Source organism: Stegodyphus dumicola, chromosome 6 (assembly GCF_044657685.1).
Source record: "Stegodyphus dumicola isolate Sdum_Otavi_A_Nest chromosome 6, ASM4465768v1".
Classification (NCBI taxonomy): Eukaryota; Metazoa; Arthropoda; class Arachnida; order Araneae; family Eresidae; genus Stegodyphus; species Stegodyphus dumicola.
The window spans coordinates 192,681,020-192,700,812 of NC_140773.1; the positions used below are offsets into that span (position 1 = coordinate 192,681,020).

The 19,793-nt window shown below is 30.0% G+C and overlaps 1 protein-coding gene across 2 annotated transcripts in view; it reads left to right on the forward strand.

Moving 5' to 3' along the window:
• Sec5 (exocyst complex component secretory 5) overlaps window positions 1-19,793 on the forward strand; it is a 67,150-nt gene that overhangs the window by 11,081 nt on the left and 36,276 nt on the right. The window contains exons 2-12 of one of the 2 annotated variants that reach the window (XM_035369461.2): window positions 888-1,028; window positions 2,227-2,403; window positions 9,292-9,409; window positions 9,501-9,544; window positions 12,595-12,664; window positions 14,294-14,418; window positions 14,488-14,565; window positions 14,653-14,798; window positions 17,989-18,070; window positions 18,173-18,275; window positions 18,372-18,484. In XM_035369461.2, the coding sequence (XP_035225352.1) occupies window positions 923-1,028; window positions 2,227-2,403; window positions 9,292-9,409; window positions 9,501-9,544; window positions 12,595-12,664; window positions 14,294-14,418; window positions 14,488-14,565; window positions 14,653-14,798; window positions 17,989-18,070; window positions 18,173-18,275; window positions 18,372-18,484 (1,162 nt within the window). In that variant the 5' untranslated portion in view covers window positions 888-922. Of the gene's footprint in view, window positions 1-882; window positions 1,029-2,226; window positions 2,404-9,291; window positions 9,410-9,500; window positions 9,545-12,594; window positions 12,665-14,293; window positions 14,419-14,487; window positions 14,566-14,652; window positions 14,799-17,988; window positions 18,071-18,172; window positions 18,276-18,371; window positions 18,485-19,793 lie in introns of both variants that reach the window. The other variant, XM_035369460.2, reaches the window with a different exon arrangement.

The window sequence follows — 19,793 nt, forward strand, 5'->3', positions numbered from 1 at the left end:
CCCATGAACTGAAAAGTACCAGAGTCGGCACAATTTAAGCTCTGACTACACTACATATTTTCCAGTTCTTGTGAAATGTAGGTTTTCAGTCTGTTGAAGCTAAAATGAGTAACGGTATAAACAGCTGAATCTTGAATAGCAAATTCTGTAAGGAAGTTTGGAAGATTTTTGGTGAAACAATAAATTACTGAGGGAACTTTTCATAATTAAAACTTATTCTATACAGTAAACAATATTTTAGGTAGTTAAGTTTCAACTCCAAATATTAGAATTTTTACTTTTCCGATGAAAAACAGAAAATATTTCAAAAGGAAATACGAAACTACTATTAGGAGATGCTACAGCGAACTTCAGTGACGTCACAGCCGAACGAGTCACTGGCTTTTCGTTTGTTTACTCCAAGTGAGCTAACCTGTTCTTTCTACGGACCTTGACTTTTGTAAAGATACTGGCTCCAGTGTGCCAGGGTATCACTATTAGTAGGCACTTTTGTTAAATCAGAAGTCAAACAACAAAAATCAGCATTATATTTTCAAAATTTTCACAGGACTAGTTTCAATGGTTTTACCAAACCAGTAAAACCATCGAAACTAGTCCTGTGAAAAATTTGAAAATATAGCGCTGATTTTTGTTGTTTGACTTCTGAATTAGTATTTGTTTGGCGTGTTATTGTGTCTTAATTAGGTACTTTTGTGTTTAATAAAATAAGCAGCTTGTATGAATACCTTTTATTCTTATTATCAGTGTAAAATATATTGTAATTAAAAATAAAATTACAATAAGAACTACTTAATGATACATCTGTGAGAAATGTCACAGCAATAGTAAAATTTATGTGTCTTTTTATTAATATGTCTTTATGTATGCAATTTTTTCTTACAGAACAGGTGAAACAGAGTTTGTGTATGTTTTGTAAAATATCATGGAACCACCCAAAGTAACTGGTCTTTCTCCAAAAGAAGGAGAACCAGGAACCAAAATAACTATTCGAGGAGAAAACCTTGGAACTTCTCAGCGAGATTTGCTAAGTGGGTGATACTTATGCTTTCATAAATGCATCTGCATACATTTATTTAATGGAAAGAAATTATCAATCATGCTATAAAAGGGATGTAAAAATTAAGATAAATACCCTTTAGTAAATTAAAAGTGTATATGTAAAGAATTATCACCTCTCCGATGCATGATTTCATGGTGTAACCAACAATATGTCTGGCTAGCAATAAATCCCTTGACAGGACTTAGCCCATGATTTGAATTCTGTCAAGGATATAGTTGATTTCTCATGCTGCTTTCTCTGAAAAAACTAATATGTCTACAATGACAATCAATTAAAATGTAGTGGATGATAGTTTGCAACTGCTTGGATTTGGCCAACTGGATCTCATTCCTCTCCTCAAAATGGGGAAGAATATGTGGAATTATTACCTATCCTTGTGTATGCTGTTGTGGAGTGTGGAATAAAATGGTAATGGGCCTGACTGGCAGTTGGGAAATGTGAGGGCATAGTTGATTTTTTATGTTTCTGGCTGTGAAAATCAAATGTCTGTAAAGACATGCAAACTAAAATGGGGTGGAATTATAAGTCACCTGAATTTAGCTAACTGCATCCCATCTTCTTTCCAGCCATTTTTTAAGTGGAGAAGGATATGAGAAATTATCACCTTATCCCATACAGGCACTCAAGGTATAACTGGTAGCACATCTGACTAGCAGTTTTTGGCTTAAACTGAAAGCCTTGTTGAATTTTAATGTTTCTAGCTTCAAAACTGAAGAATCTCTACATATGTAGAAAAGTTTTGAAATACTAAAAGAAACGGTATTATGTCTAATGTTAACCCCCATCACCTTATTTTATTAGAAATTTTTTATGAACTTTTATTGGTATTCTTCTGTTCCCAGGGCCGGATTCAGATATGTATGTATGGCATTAGTAATGTGTTCATGTATGAATGTATATACACAAGCATACATATATATATAGGCATGTATGTACGTGTGTGTGCACACACATATACAAACATACATACATCCATTTCTGAGTCTGGTCCCGATAACAGAAAAGTACCTTTTTGTCATTTGAATTTAAATACTTATTTCCTAATGGGTTAATTATTTTGTACTTTTAAGGATTTTTTAAAAATTTACTATTGTATCTGCTATCTAGCTCTAGTTTTCATTTTTTTATGTCTGGGTATGTTCTTTACATTTTGTTAATTTGCATAGGTCTTACAATATGTGGTGTAGAATGTTTAATGTATGCAGAATGGCATTCTCCAAGTAAAATTGTTGCCAGATGTGGAGCTGTTAGAGTGCCACAGTATGGGGATGTTATAGTGACAACAAAATCCGGTGGTAGAGGATCTTGCACTGTTCAATTTAAAGTTTTAGTTAGATGCATTGGTAAGAACACTTTTCTTTGTTACTTTTCCTATTGTTTAATATAAGTATTGTATACTATAGATTTATATACTCTGTTAATAAGAAAACTTTATCATATTGGTCTTACTTTGCTGGATAGGTAGGGCTATTTCTTAAAGACATACATCAGTACAACCGTTAATTACATGAAAGAAACAAAAAGGGGGGGTTACATTCTGATTATTTGCACTCTCCTGTCCTCCAAAAAGCTGCTAATGAGTTGAAACTAATTTTTTGCTAAACTAATGCATGAAAGGCAAGAGCTATTTTGAAAATGATGGTGCACAAAGAATTCTATAAAAGAGCAATAAAATTAATCAATCAATAAAATTAAAAAAGCAAAAAACATTCATAATAAAACATCTATCTTTTTCAAGAAATCTGTATGTAATTTTATTTTGTGTTGTTGTTCTCCCCATGTACACACTGATCTGTTTTTGCTTGAAACAAATATCATATAATATATTATATAATATCATATAATATCTTGAAATAAATTTGCATTGTGCAGATTGTTATACACAGTGATCTGTTTTTGTGTAAAGTAAAAGACATCTGAAAATTGCACAGAAATTTTAATCTGTAAAATTCAGTTGTTTCAGAGGTGCAACTTCATGTAATGTGAATTTTTGCCTTCCTAACCATTTGTCTTAACCATGATCACTTATAATTTTGCTTCTTTAGTATTACAGCTCCTTTTATTTCATGACTATCTTTACATATTTGAGTGGAGGATAAAATGATTTTTTTCTTAGAAGAATGATATAGCATCTCTCTCACTCCTTGGTAAATCAAAATTTTAAAAAATGTTTTGGAAAAAAGACAGAAAATATGATTGAATTACAAAAGTAACATATGCCTCTCTCGCACTTCTTCACGTGATGAGCAGTGAACCTGGTTAGGACTGCTATTTGTTTGGTGACAGTTTGCAGTATATGTTGGTGATTTATTGATAATCTTTGCTCTGTTATGAAATAGGGTCAGAACAACAAAGAAGTATTGCTATATTTATGAAGTTTGGGAACTACTCTGATGTGCGCCCTCAAGTGGCCAAATTTCTCGCCAATCCACGCTGCCATATTACTATCTAAATTTTTTGTCTACATTTTGAACTTTAAGCCTAAAATGTCTTCAAAAACGCGGTTTTCGCACATGCAAAACCATGTTTTGAACATACAATTTAAGCTAAAAATCCAAAACAAAAACAAAAAATTTAGGTAGCAAAAACAAAAACATGGAACTACTCTGATATGCGCCCTCAAGTCGCCAAATATTTTTGGCAAGAAACTCCACGCTGCCATATTACTACCTAAATTTTTTGTCTACATTTCGAACTTTAAGACTAAAATGTCTCTAAAAACGTGGTTTTCGTAGATGCAAAAACTACATTTTGAACACATAATTTAAGCTAAGAATCCGAAACAAAAACAAAAAATTTAGATAGCAAACACGTAAAATTTCTAACCAAAAATATTTGACAAGAATCCATGTACACAGCAATATGTTTTAACTTATAAAACATCTACGAATGGCAAAATCTAGGCAACGAACGAATCTACGAACTACGCACACCTCGCTTTAATAAATTAACATAACAATAAATTTTAAAGAATACCATGTACACAGCATTCTGTTTCATTTTTTAAAAACATCTACGAATTGCACTAATCAACAAAATAAACTAAAATAAATTCCAAACAATTAATAAACAACAATAACGACAGAAATTCATACTAAAAAGTCAATGAACATAACATTTTACAAAATAAGAACAAGAATAAAGTAAAATGCACTTACCATGAATTAATGCCGCGATGTAATCACTATCTAGAAAATTCATACTATGGTTCACAAATTCCTATTTCTAGCATGCACAGCCACTAAAAATAATTTCCCAGACCCTCTTTCCACCCTCCAAATACCCACTGTCTCTGAACAGGATGGCCGTAATGATATTTCCTTTTGCCGAACTTCAACAACTGCCACCATTTTATATTCTGAGACACAGACGCGAACCAACGAGCTCCAGCGAAAGCTTTTTCAACGTTAACAGGGTTGCCATACAACATACAATCGTGCCAAAAACCAGCACGAAAGACATATCGCCACATTTGGTGAAATTAGGGCGTATATCAGAGTTGTACCGATGTTTGTATTTCATTATTATCTTTTAATCTTTTGATTTGTTAGGGTGCTGTAATTAGGGTGTTGTATACACCCTAATTCCTTGTAAACCTTAAATGAGTAAGATTCTTCTTCTAAATAACATATATGCCTTAATGTTTTTCATTTCTATTTAAAGAATTAATGGTTTTGTAATATTAGTTGCACATTATTAATGAAAATTACTGAAGTGAAGGTTACCTACCACCTTTTCCATTGCCCAAAATGAAATGTTTGTATAGCAGAAAAAAACAGTTTGCACATATATTTAATATAATGAGCTTAAACCATTTTTATACATTCCAAACAATAAATAATGTAAAAATATGTAACAGACAAACTAAAAAAGGGCAGAATTCTATATATAAAAGTCCAGAATTATTGCACTGAAATATACCTAAAGTTGAAATTAAAATCCACAGTAGTTTTTAAAGAACTAGTAACATGCAAACTAGGAACAATAGAAGCTGTAGTTTTCATTTCTGGACTTGATGTAAAGCTTGATTTTTTTAAATATAAAAAACAATTCTAAATTTTAAATTTAGATAATCCTTTGATATATATTATATAAAAGACAACACTGTATAAGTTCTGCTTGAGGCAAACATGGGTTAATTTATCTTTTTGTAAGATTATATTCTTTACTACTTTAATAAACTTGTTATATAAATTGAAGAATGATCTAGTAATAACCATTCTATAAATGCTACATGATTAAAGAGATGAAAAGCAAAATATTCTTTGCTACTGTAGATCTTTTTGTATCTTGTTTACAGAATGCAGGACAGTGAGAAAGAATACATAGAATTGGGAAAATAAGAAGGTTAGGATATAAATTGAAAAGTAGATGACTGTGCTTAATTTACGGAAGGGAAAGGACGAGTAGTAGAAAAATCTATGTATAACAACAAGTTCTACTTGCATAACAATTCTGTTATCGCAGTAAATGTATGGGTTGTCACCAGGGCTTAATTTCTAAGATTAGAAGTGCCAGAGTTCTGTGAAAGGACATCAGGAAAAAATGAAGGGAAAAAAATATTAGAATAAGAAAATAATTAAAGTAATAAAATAATCGCTAATTAAAATATTACATAATTAAAGTAATAAATTAATTAAGGATTAAAGTAGTGATTAATAAAATAAATAAAATAATTATCAATTAAAATATTGAGTAATTAAAAAATCAAATTAATTATTAAATTAATGATGAATTGTTACATGCTAAAATAAAATATCCGACCTAATCTTATTTGAGGCTGTGGCTGAAATTACAATTTCATAGAAGAACATTGCTCAGCTGAGCATTAGCTAAATTCATGACCTGAATGAATAGTTAATAAGCTTTTTTAAAGGACAAAGACGATAATTTTTCCAACATACCAATGAAAAAAGGTAAAACGGTTAAAGTGCGATTAATGATAATGCTAGAAACAGTACCAGAGTCTATAAGGAAATTTAGTTACATAACCTTTTTGTCTAAAATGACGTTTTTCCCATTTTACCTTTCCCCACCTTGTCGCTTGCAGAGGAATGTCTTTTCCCCACTGTTCTCATAATCTCAGCCTTGTTAGATGGGGAGGAGAGATGGGAGTTTTTTTTTCTATCTTGGTATATCTTTTCATTCTTTATCTCTTTAATCTCTTAATTCTACTTCTGTTTTCACATCACGAACTTATACTAATATCTACAATTACTAGTAAATGATTTTTTTAATGAATATTAATTTATGATTGTTAAAGCAGTTTTTTTTTATCTTCTTTCCTTTGTATGTTTTAATCTTAATTTAGATATTGATTTTATTAACATGTTGTACATAATTTTAGATCATAAGAAAGTAGACAGGCATGCATTCAGAATTTAGAAGTGATTTTTAAGGCGGACTTATTGCTAAAATAAATTTTTCAAAATGCAAAGAATTTTTTGCCTAAAATTTTAATTCAGTTACATAAAAGAAGTGTCAGAACCCTCTCATTTGAGATTTTTGCAAAACTTGAGAAGTACCAGAGCCAGGCTCCTGTGGGCTCCAGTACGATTTAAGCTTCAGCTATAGCACAACAATTATATGTTGATATTTTTGTTGTGTGTAGTCTATTTCTATAGTCTGTCTGATATTTCAAAAATTTAACTTGATGTGCTTCATGTGTAAGATGATTTAGTAACCAAAACTCTTTAGTGCTGGTATAGATGAAAGAGAAACTTTTGCACTATGAATGCTTTCGATTGCAAATAAAATTGGTTAGTTTTTGAGCTAGCAAAGCACATTTTGCTTTGGATATTTGTGTTAACATCTGTAACTATCAGATTTGAACTAAAGGTAAATCTCTTCTTGTAGTGAAGTTTTCTTTCTTTGAAAGTTGTTAGCTTTTTTGATTTTAGATCATAAATTCTAAATTTAACTTTTTTACAAATAGTAATTCAGAATAGGAAAACCCCATTTTTTCTTCAATCATCAATCATAGTTGAAAATTCAGGTAGCTCTATTGCTCTGAAATGTGTTAACAAAAAACAGCCAATAATTACTTGAAATGAAGATAAAATGAGCTCTATTTTTCTGTTAAAGCACTACCAGGTGGTCTTTTTTTTGTTTTTTTTTGTTTGTTTTGATGCTTTTTCTCAACACCAGATATTGTTGGTTTGGCTTGATTTTGTCTATAATTGTTTTTATAACCATTGCTTATATAACCATACTGTTATCTAGTTAGTTCCCCTCTATCTTTTTTATAAGAATGTATTTGCCAAGAGATGAAAAAATGGCTACCCCATTTATTTAAGAAAAAGATATTCTCCAGAAAGAAAGATTGCATTTGAATAATCAACTTATTAAATTAAAATGTGCTTTGAAGCTGAAGTGACTGTGTAACCTTTATTCATGTCTAGAAGGAAAATGGGTCCAAATATAAATATAGATTGTTAGATCATGCATTCCTTTCAATACATACAGCTATACAATTCATATACTTATGGTGTCAGGGTCTACCTAGTTTTATGAACCAGTTTGTTTCAACTGAATCATGAACAATGGCTGATAGCTGTAATTATGTTAGAGTCTTACTTAGTTATGTGTGGAATTCGAATTTTATCAATTTTAATGTTGAAACATCTATACCTTTTAGCCATAATGCTCTAGATACTTTATTTAATCGTGTTAACATCAGTGACGAATTGTCGACTAATATTGTCAAGGGCAACTATTACCATGAACTCTTCAGGCAAATGGCTCTTGAAATCATAAATGATATTCCTGCCCAGGCCTTTGTGATATATACAGATGGAAGTAGATCAGATAAGGGTAGAGCGAGGAGTAGATAGTAAAACCCCTAAAAAAGATATCAGATGCAGCATTAGAAACTCTGATCATTGCTCCGTCTTCAGATCGGAACTTATCGCCATCAGCAAAGCACTTGGTTATGCTGTCTGTTCGACTGGTGACATCATATGGATCCTGACAGACAGTAGAAGCTCCATTCAGTACCTTAAAAACTGGCCTAAGATCATGGATAAGACCAATCAGAATATCATATCCAAATGTTTTGAGCTTGAACAGCGTAAATCAGTATATCTCTAGTGGATACCATCCTATGTTGGGGTGTATGGTAATGAAATAGCTGATGATCTTGCAAGGAAAGTTTGTGATCTCCCTACCCCCACTTCTACTGATTCAAGCCCAACTGAAATAAATTCCCACTGCAAAAATAAAATGTACATGGTGTGGAAAATTTCTCCTGCTCACCATTGGTATACTGCCGAGCAATCAGGCCTATCACTCCAGAGTAAAAGAACTAGATCTCTTCCAATGACCATGGCCATATTCAGAAGCAGGCATCTTAGATGCATGGAATTCAATGGGGGAAAGGACCTTCCTCTCGTATGCCTGTTCCCTCCCTGCTTCTCCTGCTCACCTACTAAATTTTAGAGGCATCTCCCTGAGACACCTGTCGACTGAGCAGTATGACATGAGTGATTTACTTGTGTGGCAAGGTCTCTTGGGCTTGGTGTAGGCTTTCCTGCCCCAAGGGGATTAGCAACAATATTAGAGTGGACAAATACAAATTTACAAATTGTACAGTTACATTGGAGAGGTATGTGCCAATCCTTTTTTATCTTATTCTAATGGAGAAATTGATGGAAATTTATTCGAAAAAATAAATAAATAATAATAATAATAATAAAAAAATGTAGGCCACATCATTCCACCATAGTAAGGTTCTGAAGGAATTTGTCTGAAATTTGAGAATGTTTCATTTAGTAATGAGGTAAAGGTGGAGGAATGAAATAAGCTAAAATTTGCTAATATGGCTCCAAAAAAGTGCAAGTATGGGTTCAAAAGAAAAATAGCCTGCGTTAAGACAAAGTACTTGAGAAAAAAGTTTAGAAATTTTCACTAATGATGTGTTAACAGAAACTTTAAATCTTAATTATTTTTGAAACCATGTAAACCATGAAACAGTATTTAAAATCATATCCTTAAGTTATTTTTAAACTTTAAGTTAGAGGTTTGTAATAAGATGTATACAGGATATACCATTATCTAAGTTAAGATGTTTATCTGTAATTTATTCATTAAAACTTAAAATATTAGTATTTTTTTATGTACAACTTGCACAGATTAAAAAGAAATTTGCCAGGCTGGATAAAAAATTACAAATTTACAAACTGTAAAATTGATAAGTTTCTCAATAAAAATAATTCCTTTGAATTTCTTTAAAGGTCTAACAGATGAATCTGCCATATGGGTGGATGAATCTTGGTTTGGTAAGAATAGACCAACTTCACCTTCTCAATTATACCCAGATGATCCTTTGAGACTCTCAGATGAATCCAGTGTGTAAGTATAGTAAATAATCACTGTAATACCGTTACTAATATTTTCACATCTGTCTCTATAATTCATGATGATAAAAAATTTTATTTGTCAGGGAAAGATTCCCAATTGATGAATTACAAGAATTGTTTCCAGATGGTAAGTAAAAAAAGTCAATTAGCATAAGATATTTTTAAATTTATGAGTCAATATAACTTTGCCCATTATATTTGTAATGATAAATGCAAATAGTTATAAAAATATTATTCACACTCCTCTAAATTCTTTTGCTATGGCCAGTTAATTGATAAATATATTATTAAAGCATTATATTAAGATGCTGAATTCTGCCAAAGCTAACTACAAATATTAAAAGAATGCCTCGTGATACTAAGTATATTGTATTCTGAATTCAAATTTTTATCTTAGTCCTTGACTAGATTTTAATGTTAGTCCTTTTAATGTTAATCAAATATAACATCGTTCATTTATCTTTTGCTGAACATTATTTCATGCTTCATACTTTTCATCTTCATATAAATGTTAGAATTGGAAAGGGAGGGACAATTCTCTTTCCTTGTCTTTTAATTTTGAAAATTACATATTAGCAATATGCAAAGGAAAAAACGAAAAGTATTACAAATAGCAGTTGTGGAAGTAATTTAACATGCATGCTTTGATGAACATTTTCTAAGTATAAAAATTTTCAAATATAATATGCTTCGAAAATAACAAAAACTAATATAATAGTTAGCATTTTCTAATTGTTATATTATTTTAGGTAAACAAGTGAAGAAAATTCCTACAAGAATTCATTGAAAATTGTTAAAAGCAATGCAAATACTATTGCAGTGTGCAATATATAGCACTTTCTTTTGGGAAGTGCTTGCCAATAAATCTAAACTTATTAATCATTTATGTGCATAATATCAAAACTTAAAAATGAAAAGTGTATAGAGAAACAGAAATACTGAAAATCAATTCAGAAATGTTTATCAAATTGACTAAAAGAATCAAATATATATATGTATTTAAACTGCTGATATTGTTTTTAAAGGAATCATTCTGTTCAGGATGCAACCCTTTGTTGGCATAATATTGAAACCTAAAAATGAGAAATGTATAGAGAAGCAGAAATACTGAAAATCAATTCTGAAAGGTTTATCCAATTGACTAACAAAAAATAATCAAATATATATTTTTAAACTGCTTCGTCTGTTTTTAAAGGATCATTCTAGTTTAGGGTGCACAAGTTTTAAAAACTTGTTATATTTAAACAATTTCTTGGAGAAACCAAAATAGAGTGTTATTATATTTTTTAACTATAACTACTTATATATATATGTACTACTTATATATATATATATATTATAAAGTAAGGGTGGGATATTATGTTACATTAGAAAAATGCAACTTATAAGTACAAAAGCACATTTCTAATGTAACAAACTTGTTACATCAGAAATGTGTTTTTTCACTTCTACTAAGATTGTAGACAGGTCATTAGAGTGGATATTTAGGTTTATGCAAGTAATAAATGTAAGCAATGCCAAATCATTGTGTACTTTAAAAAAAAAGTAGTCAATTTGTACACTGTGTATAAAGACAAGAGCCTCGAAAAGTGTAATTGAGGTGGGCCTTGCATGTCATAAATCTGCTACTGCTTGCGGTATTCTGAAAATTGTTGCATTGAAAATTCCTCCTATTTGAAAGTCTTGAAAAGATCAATAGTATTTGAATTTTTCACATTTAAAACCAGACATATCAAGATTTGGAGTACATGGATTTTTTTGGGTACTTGTCGGTTGTAGCTATTGGCGAGAATTGTGTATTGACATAATTTAACCTTATATTAATTTAGAAGTCAAACAACAGAAATCAGAGTTATATTTTCAAATTTTCACAGGACTAGTTTTGATGGTTCGGTAAACCATCGAAACTAGTCCTGTGAAAATTTGAAAATATAATGCTGATTTTTGTTGTTTGACTTCTAAATTAATATTTGTTCGGCATGTTATTGTATCTTAATAATTTAACCTTAGCAAGAAATACATACTTAATGATACATTTGATGTCTAAAGTATATAACTTGTGTAGTATACATATATGGAAGCCATATAATGTAAATTTCTATTTCTTATTTAAAACAATTTTTTCAGTAATTTATTAAAATTAAGAACATGGAGAAACATATCCAAAATTACTCCAACATATACAGATAGTTTATATAACACACAACAAATAAATGCTTACAATGTATAGAAACTTACAAGATTTATAACTACAGCATTCAAAACATATTAAAAATGTGAATTTCTAGTATGCATAAAATGTTTTCTTTTTAATATACAATTGCATGTACTATGGACATTTTCACAGGCTTTTTCAAATGGTAAAATACCTTTTTCTTGGGGGAGACTGTAGCATCTTTTCCTGTTTATAAAAGATTGAAAATAGTAAGCATGTTAAATATCTGGCAGCGAAAAACAAAGAAAATTTTCACTACCAGAAAATACATGGGCATGTGCAGATTGATAACTCAGTTTTTAGCCTAGGCTGACAAATGCCAATTCTGAATGTACCATTTGCTTAGGCTGTTATAACTTACAAGTATCTTTTCTTTTTTTAATACAAATATTAGATAAAAAGCAGAAAGCTAAAATTTACCTTGAAGTATCTTGAATTTAGTGTTATGACATGAAATAAATGACATATTTTATATTTCAGAGATAGAGATTAATAAATGAGACTTTCTCATTATTCCCTCATTTATTGTTACATATGCATTTGAGTCTTGAGTCTCTTAATATTTATATGTAGACCAAAGTATCCTTCCCTTTTAGCAGTTAACCGTCACATATTTTCCCATAATTGATTAAATGAACAATTAAGAATTTATATTTTGTTGAAAGATGTAAATTAATCTTAGAAAATTTTATATGTTAATATCTATAAATTTGGATTTTTCTTTTTTTTATAAACATGAAATCTATTAGGATTATATAATAAAAAATTATTATGGTAGCTGTTAAGTAGTTCTGTGTTTTTCTTTGTTTTTTATTTTCTACATGATTAAAATACTGCTAAAGTATTTTAATCATGTAGAAAATAAAAAATTATTATTATTGATTAAAATTATTATTATTAATTACTATTGATTAAAATACTGCTAAAGTAATTAACGAATACACTTCTCTCTAAATTTATAGGAAGTGGGGACATTCTATTTCAAAATTTTGAACCTACTTGGTATCTTTTAGAAAACCATCATGGGGCTCGGTAAGTTGGATGTTAATGCGTGTATTTTTAATGTCAATTAAGTGTAGTTGTTTATCAGATTAAAAGTAAATATACAATAGAACTTTACTGTTGAAGTAAATCAAATAGTATGTATAAGAAAGAAATTACTGTATTTTCTGCAATACAAGTTACAACGTATAATGCAACATTTCAAAGTTGCATTTTCTTCACAATAATTCTTTTTTTATGCCAGCAACACTTTTAGCTTGCAGACAGTAATTTTAGCTGCACTAATATTCTAGTAAACTTTCTGTTCCTTCTCTATTTTTTTGTCTATGAAAGGGACAACTCTGGTGCATTTTTTTTTTTTTTTTTTTTTGTTCTGATATTTTGATGCATAAATCCTGCTGCTATTTCTTTGCATCTCAGCAGCTAAGCATGTAGAGTGTGTTAAGCTTTTTTGAAACAAGAAACATGAAAAATCAATGATAATTTGGTGAGATTCAAATTTTGGCTTTTGTCACTGCTACTTGGACATGGTACCAACAGGAACGTAGCTAGAGGGGGGCATCTGTCCCCCGGGCGCAGAATCCAAGGGGCGCCAAACTGATGTTACAATATTTTAGAATTAAATGTTTTCCATTCTTGGCAAGCAGTAGGGGGCGTGAAATCTTCAGTTGTCCCTGGGCACTAAAAACCCTAGCTACGACTCTGGGTACCAATTATATCACAAAGGCATGCAGTGAGAAAGGGAAAAATTCTTTATCACTTAAAGGGGAACTGGAGAGGCAAGGATCCAGTCATTAAATCCAGGTGTTGACATATTATCATATTGTCAACACCTGGATTAGCTGATTGCCCTTGTAAAGTGATTAGAATTTTTTTTTAAGCTAGGAAACATGAAGAAATCAGCAATGCTCTCTCCAGGATTCAAATTTTGGTTCCCTCAGTCTCTAGCCAGATGTGCTTCCATTTACCATGAAGGTATGCAGTGAGAAAGAAGAAAATTCTCTATAAGCATTTAATTTATAATGATAATCGAGTTATAGCTTTGAAATTGTCAGTGGAGCCAAAAGTGATAGCTGTTTTTCATGAATGTGGTATTCTATTTAAGACTGTATACTCATCAAAATTGAAAGACCTTCAGGCTGCAGCTAATAACATAGCAAGAAATAGGAAGTACTACAAGGTAGCATTTGGGCACATATGTATCAGGGTTTCTATGGTGAAAAAAGGAAACCCCTCAGTTCAGTTGTGGTGGCAATAGAATTGTGTCCACTGGAAACAGTCATTTCATAAAACTTTTTTAATGTTTAATTTTTAATGGACAACAATATGCAATAGCAGAAATGAAAATGTTATTAGGATTGCAGTTTGTTTCGTATTTAATCTTTTGTATAGCATGCAATTCTTTTGCTGTAAATTCAGGTTTTCTGAGGTACTTTGTTGTAATTTTTTTTTATGGTTGCTTTAATTTTCTGATGGAAAATTCATAAATTAATTTCATGATTTTTGCCAGGAAAATGTGATCTGGAATATTAAATAAATACTGAAATTATTTCATGGTAAAGCAAATTGTATAATATGATTGATGCATTATACAGAATTTTCAGGACTCCACATTTTTAATTTTGCTGCTAATTGATTAATAAAATGTTTCTTTTGAAGCTTTGATGACTTAAAAACTGGACTTGCTTTCTTGAGAAGGAAGGTTATGACACATGATGAAGGGCCATTAGCTTTTATGAAATCTAACGTCAGTTCTATCATGTCATGTTTAGAAGCTCTGGAAAGTGAGTTTAAACATTACTCTTACTCAACTTTTGCATAAATATGTTAACTAAAAATTAAAAATTTTTCAGCATTAAAGTCAACACTGGAGAAGGATGTGCAGGCTCTTGATGTTGATTTGGCTTTTCCTGCAGAGCAAGCTATACAAAGTAAATTTTTACTGTTTGGGGGGGGGGCGATATTGAAAAATTGAATGACTTGATTAAAACAAGTATATTTTCTGTTTTTATTTTCAGAATCAAAAGAAGAAGCATTTGAGCTATTCCAAGAAATGCTTACTAGAAAAGAAAAAGCAGATTCCACTCGAAATGCTCTTAGTGTTTTGCAGAGATTTCGGTTTCTGTTTAATCTGCCTGCCAATATTGAAAAGAATATTCGAAAAGTGGGTAGCTGCTATAAACCTGTTTATTCTTTCCAACCTGTGAATATTAGATTCTAATGTAACTTAAATGTGAGTTAATTTTAAAAGTTTTGAATGATATTTCATGCTGGTCGGTATTTAATATATATATGCATATATGTAATAGGAAAAGAGGTAGTAATACTGATGGCATAGAACATAGAAAATTGAATCCATAATGAACAACAAACATAGCAGTCAAGGTATATTAAATGTTTATCTTTATTTCAACTGACATTTGCAGCCACAATTTACTTGGCACTCTAATCCTGCCTATTCAAGAACATTTACATTTTTTATGCTGTTGCAATCAGAAGAGAGAAGCCATCCAGCATCTTAATGGAAACACAGGTAGAAGCTAAAGTGCACAATGATCCAGCATGGCAAACAATATTAAGAGAAGATTTTGGTTTAGGTTGTTTATTAAGAGAAAATTTTAGTTCTCGAAATTTTGAACTCAGCTTCTGAATTAGCTATGTCAATGTGCTATGCAAGGAATGTGACATAAAATGATCTAAAAGTGAACATTCCAGGTAATAACATTAAAGTTATTACCATTTTTGGAATACAGAGAGGAAATATCCAAATTTAAAATGAGGAATTAAGAGGTAATTGCTAGATTAAATTATAAAGCTTATTTACTACAATTATTGTTATATTTTTGCAAAAAGTAAATATGCTGTAGGTTGCATAAATATTGAACCTCCAAGGGTAGAAATTCCTGTAGAAAAGAAACTTCAGAAATTCCTGTAGCTTAAAGACCATATAAAGCATCCCCTAAGGATAATAGTGAAAACAAATAGACAAATTATTGCATGCAGGTATTATAGAAGCATGCTTTAGTCCTTATGCTGACTTTGTAACATTAGCATATAAAAGAGATGAAAATGCAAAAATTCAATTATATATTGATTACATAAAACTTAATCAAATTACTAAAACAGATTCCAAACCCATACCTAGAATAGCTGCAGTACTAGAGAAATTAATTAATGCAAAAGTGGTTTCCACCTTAGATTTGGCATCTGTTTATTGGCATATGAAATTAAATGAAAAAAGATACTGAAAAATTGGCATTTACAACTAATTTTGTTCTTTATGAATTTAATAGAGATAACCTTTTGATTGGAAAAATTTCCCAGTTGTATTTCAAAAAGCTTTTCGACAAATCTTAAATAAATACCAAATTCACTTTGCTTTGAATTATTTTTATGATTATAGTATTTTCTAAGAATTTTGAAGAATACTTACAGCATCTTAAAGTAATAGTTGATATATGTAAAAAAGAAAACATAAAATTAAAACAGTCAAAATTTCACTCAGAGAAAATAAATTATCTAGGATATGAGCAGGAAAATATCGAACCAGTGATGCAAGCATTGCAGTTACTAAAAAATTACAACCCCTTAAAAATATTAAAGAATTACAAAGATTTCTTGGCAGTATTAAAGTGTACCATAAATTTATTCCATATTATGCAAGAATTAGAGCTCCACTAACAAATATACTTAATATATATATATATAAATGGAAGCCTGAATGCCAGATAGCCTTTAAAAATTTAAAAAGATGCTTTATTTTCCAGGCCCATTTTAACTTTGTTTAACTCAAAATATCCTTGGCATGTATTTGTAGATGCATCTAAAGAAGCTGTTGGTGCAATTCTAAAACAAGAGTACCCAGATGATAATTTACACCCTATAGCTTTCCACTCTAGAAAATTAAGATTTTATGAAAACAGTTATGTTATCATTGAATTAGAATGTTTACCTATTGTAGATGCTATTGGCAAATTTTATTACTGTTTACATAGAAATCATTTTACCGTGCATACTGATCATGCTGCTTAAGACTGCATGAAGTTTGACTTAAAAACATAAAATATCCTAAAGGAAGACTAATTCGATGGTTGTTAAAATTCTCTATGTATGATTTGAAGATCAAATATAAGAAAGGTTCTACTAATATTGAAGCTGATATGTTAACTAGAAATCTCATTTCCCAACATTTGTGTGTACAAAATAATTTACTATCATTATAGGATATAAAAGAACATCAAAATGTTGGTGATGTTTGTAATCCTAAGTACAACAAAATTAATAATATGTTAACTATGAAAAAACAAGGTTTGTATAAAATTGCAATTCTAATGTCTAAGTTACTTGAAAAAGCTCATATTGAATTTGGTCATATCGGTGTATCTTCCTTGTTAAATTTGTTGTCCCCTATGTATTATTGGGCAGGTATAGTAAAAGATGTTTGAAATTATTATAAACATTGTAAAAAATGCCAGCTTAATAAGAAAAGTAAACAAAAGAAATTTGGTTTAATGCAAGCCTTACTATCTGTAAGTGAACCTTTCAAATTATTATCTATTGATACTGTTGGTAGTTTAACCTTTTGTAGACGGATGGCCAATATATTGGCAGGTGTATTCCCTGTTTGAATGGACGGGGTTGTCCACTTTAATGGCCATGTCTTTTTCCCCCATTTTACAGGCTGAAAAGTGGGGTGAAATGTCAAATTTGATGTCCCTGGGGTTTCAACCACTTATCTCTTTCAAAGATCTCCCTTTTGTGACATAGATGCACCCCTCTGAGAATCCATTAAACTACACAAGAATCTTTGTTGCAAATAGGAGGTGATTTCTTAAAGGGGGGAAAGCATTTGGTTCAAGATTTCCTGTCTTTTGGTAGCTTTTACTGCTACCAAAGCCCGGCCTCAAAAGGTTAAATTATTATAATTCTACTAAGAAATATATTCATATCATTATAGATCATGCTGTATAAATGTTCATCTTCTTTCCAATAAATTCTTTATGAAATTTTTATCTCTCCAATAATTCTTTATTCTAAAAAAATAATTATCAATAGCTTTTTTTTTTTTTTTTTTATGTAAGTCGGAATAGTATTCTGTTATGCATAATTGTTATGCAGTACATCTTGGTCATGTTTTAAAATTTTAAACTTTATAATGTAATGAAAGATTACTTTCTGGTGTTAATAATTGTGATAATAATGATAAATTTTTTATAGTATGTTTTATGTTGTAATAACTATTGTCTTATATCTTTTATGAAAAGATACATTTGTAATGATATGTATTACAAAATTATTTTTCTGTGTTTTGAAAATATAGAATAAAACTTTATTATTTGAATATTCTAATTCAGGGAGATTATGAAATAGTTATAAATGACTATGCAAGAGCCAAATCTTTATTCCATGATACTGAAGTTGCAGTTTTTAAAAGAGGTAAATCTTATTTCTGAGATATTGAATTAAGATTATATAATTGATGTTCACATAGATGGCAATATTTATCTGAAATGTATTTCTTTAAATTATTTTTAACAGTATATCAAGAAGTTGAGCAAAGGATTGAGCAATTTCGTGATATGCTATTGGAGAAGTTAAAAGAACAGCCATCCACTGTTGAAGAACAAAAGCGCTTAGTAAAGTAATTTGGAGATTATTTTTCAAAATCTTCATAGGATCTTAAAATTTTAAATTTGCTAAATCTTAAAAATGATTCTTGAATTTCATTTTCTTACAGATTCTTGGTTAATTTAGAGACTCCATCAGATCCAGCATGGCAGTGTGTTTGCCATAATAAAACTTGGCTATTGAATGTACTGAATAAGACTAAGGATAAACATATAGCTCTTGGTATAATGAAATATTTGCTTGTTAAAGAAAATATATAATTTTTTTAATAGAACCTTTGGTGCTTATTGGGAAAATGACTCTGGAGTTAATGATTAAGCAAGATTTCAGATTACTTAAGAATTAGAACAATTAAGTGAAATTAAGCCAGTTTTAAAACAAAATTTTATATCGAAAATTCAGTTTAATTACCTTTGCACCAAATGTTGCCAGAGCTAGCCAGATTGGTTTAGTGAGTACCTTTCATTTAATTAACATTGTGAGATGCTTAGAAACTATTAAACGAGTTCTTAAAATTTGAATGTAGGTAAAAAGAATTTAAAATATACAACATATTTGCATTTTTTTATGAGAGACATTATTATAAACTAATGTTTGTAACAATAAAAAACAGTTTGAATTTTATGACCAAAACATTAATTTTTGATTAAATATATTCTCATTGATTTCTGAAACTTGAACTAATAAACAATTTTAGCTCTTATAATTCATGGAAAAGAACAACACGCCAAATAAAACTAAGTGCAAGAAAATCAATGTTAATTGATGTAGATTTTATTTTAGCAAAAGTACATTTAGCAAGAGCACTAGCATCTGTTTCATCTGCAACTAAATGAGAGAGAAGTACTGCAAATAAAAAGAGAAACTAATGAATTTTCATGAACTTGCTATTCATTAAAAATGATGACCTTTGTTACGAAAGTGAAAAGTAAGAAATGAAACAAAGCAAGTGGTGGAAAATTGACTAGAGTTTATTTTATAGATGGGTAAAAGAAAGAAATTATAATTTAAGTCATAAACTAAGATAGAAAGATTTTTATGCATATGGAAAGCCTAAAAAGTCTTAACTCATCAACTAGATGACTAAACAACAGGATGTGTTTAGATGATTTTGGCAAAAACGAAGTTGAATTTGTGGTTTGCAGATCAATAGTAAGAGATTATTTATTTCCTTTCTTCAAACATAAAATTTAATGTTCCTTGATGGGAAATTTTAAAGCTCATTTTACTTATCCAATATATATCAATCTGCATTAATAAGGAATACTATGAATTCAAGAATTCATGTTAGAAATATGATATATAAGGGCAGAATTGCATATTTTATTGCCAAGAGAAAGGAGAACCTCTCTGAAAGGCAACTTTCTGTCAGTATGAGCAGTTTTGTAACTGACAGTGGGAAAGAATGGAATAGTAATTTAGTTATTATTATTCATTGGAGTAATAGAATATTTAAAAGCAGTTAAAAATTTTGGCTTAATAGAAACTTGATTATAATTATTCATTGGTGTAGAAGAATATAACTGAAACA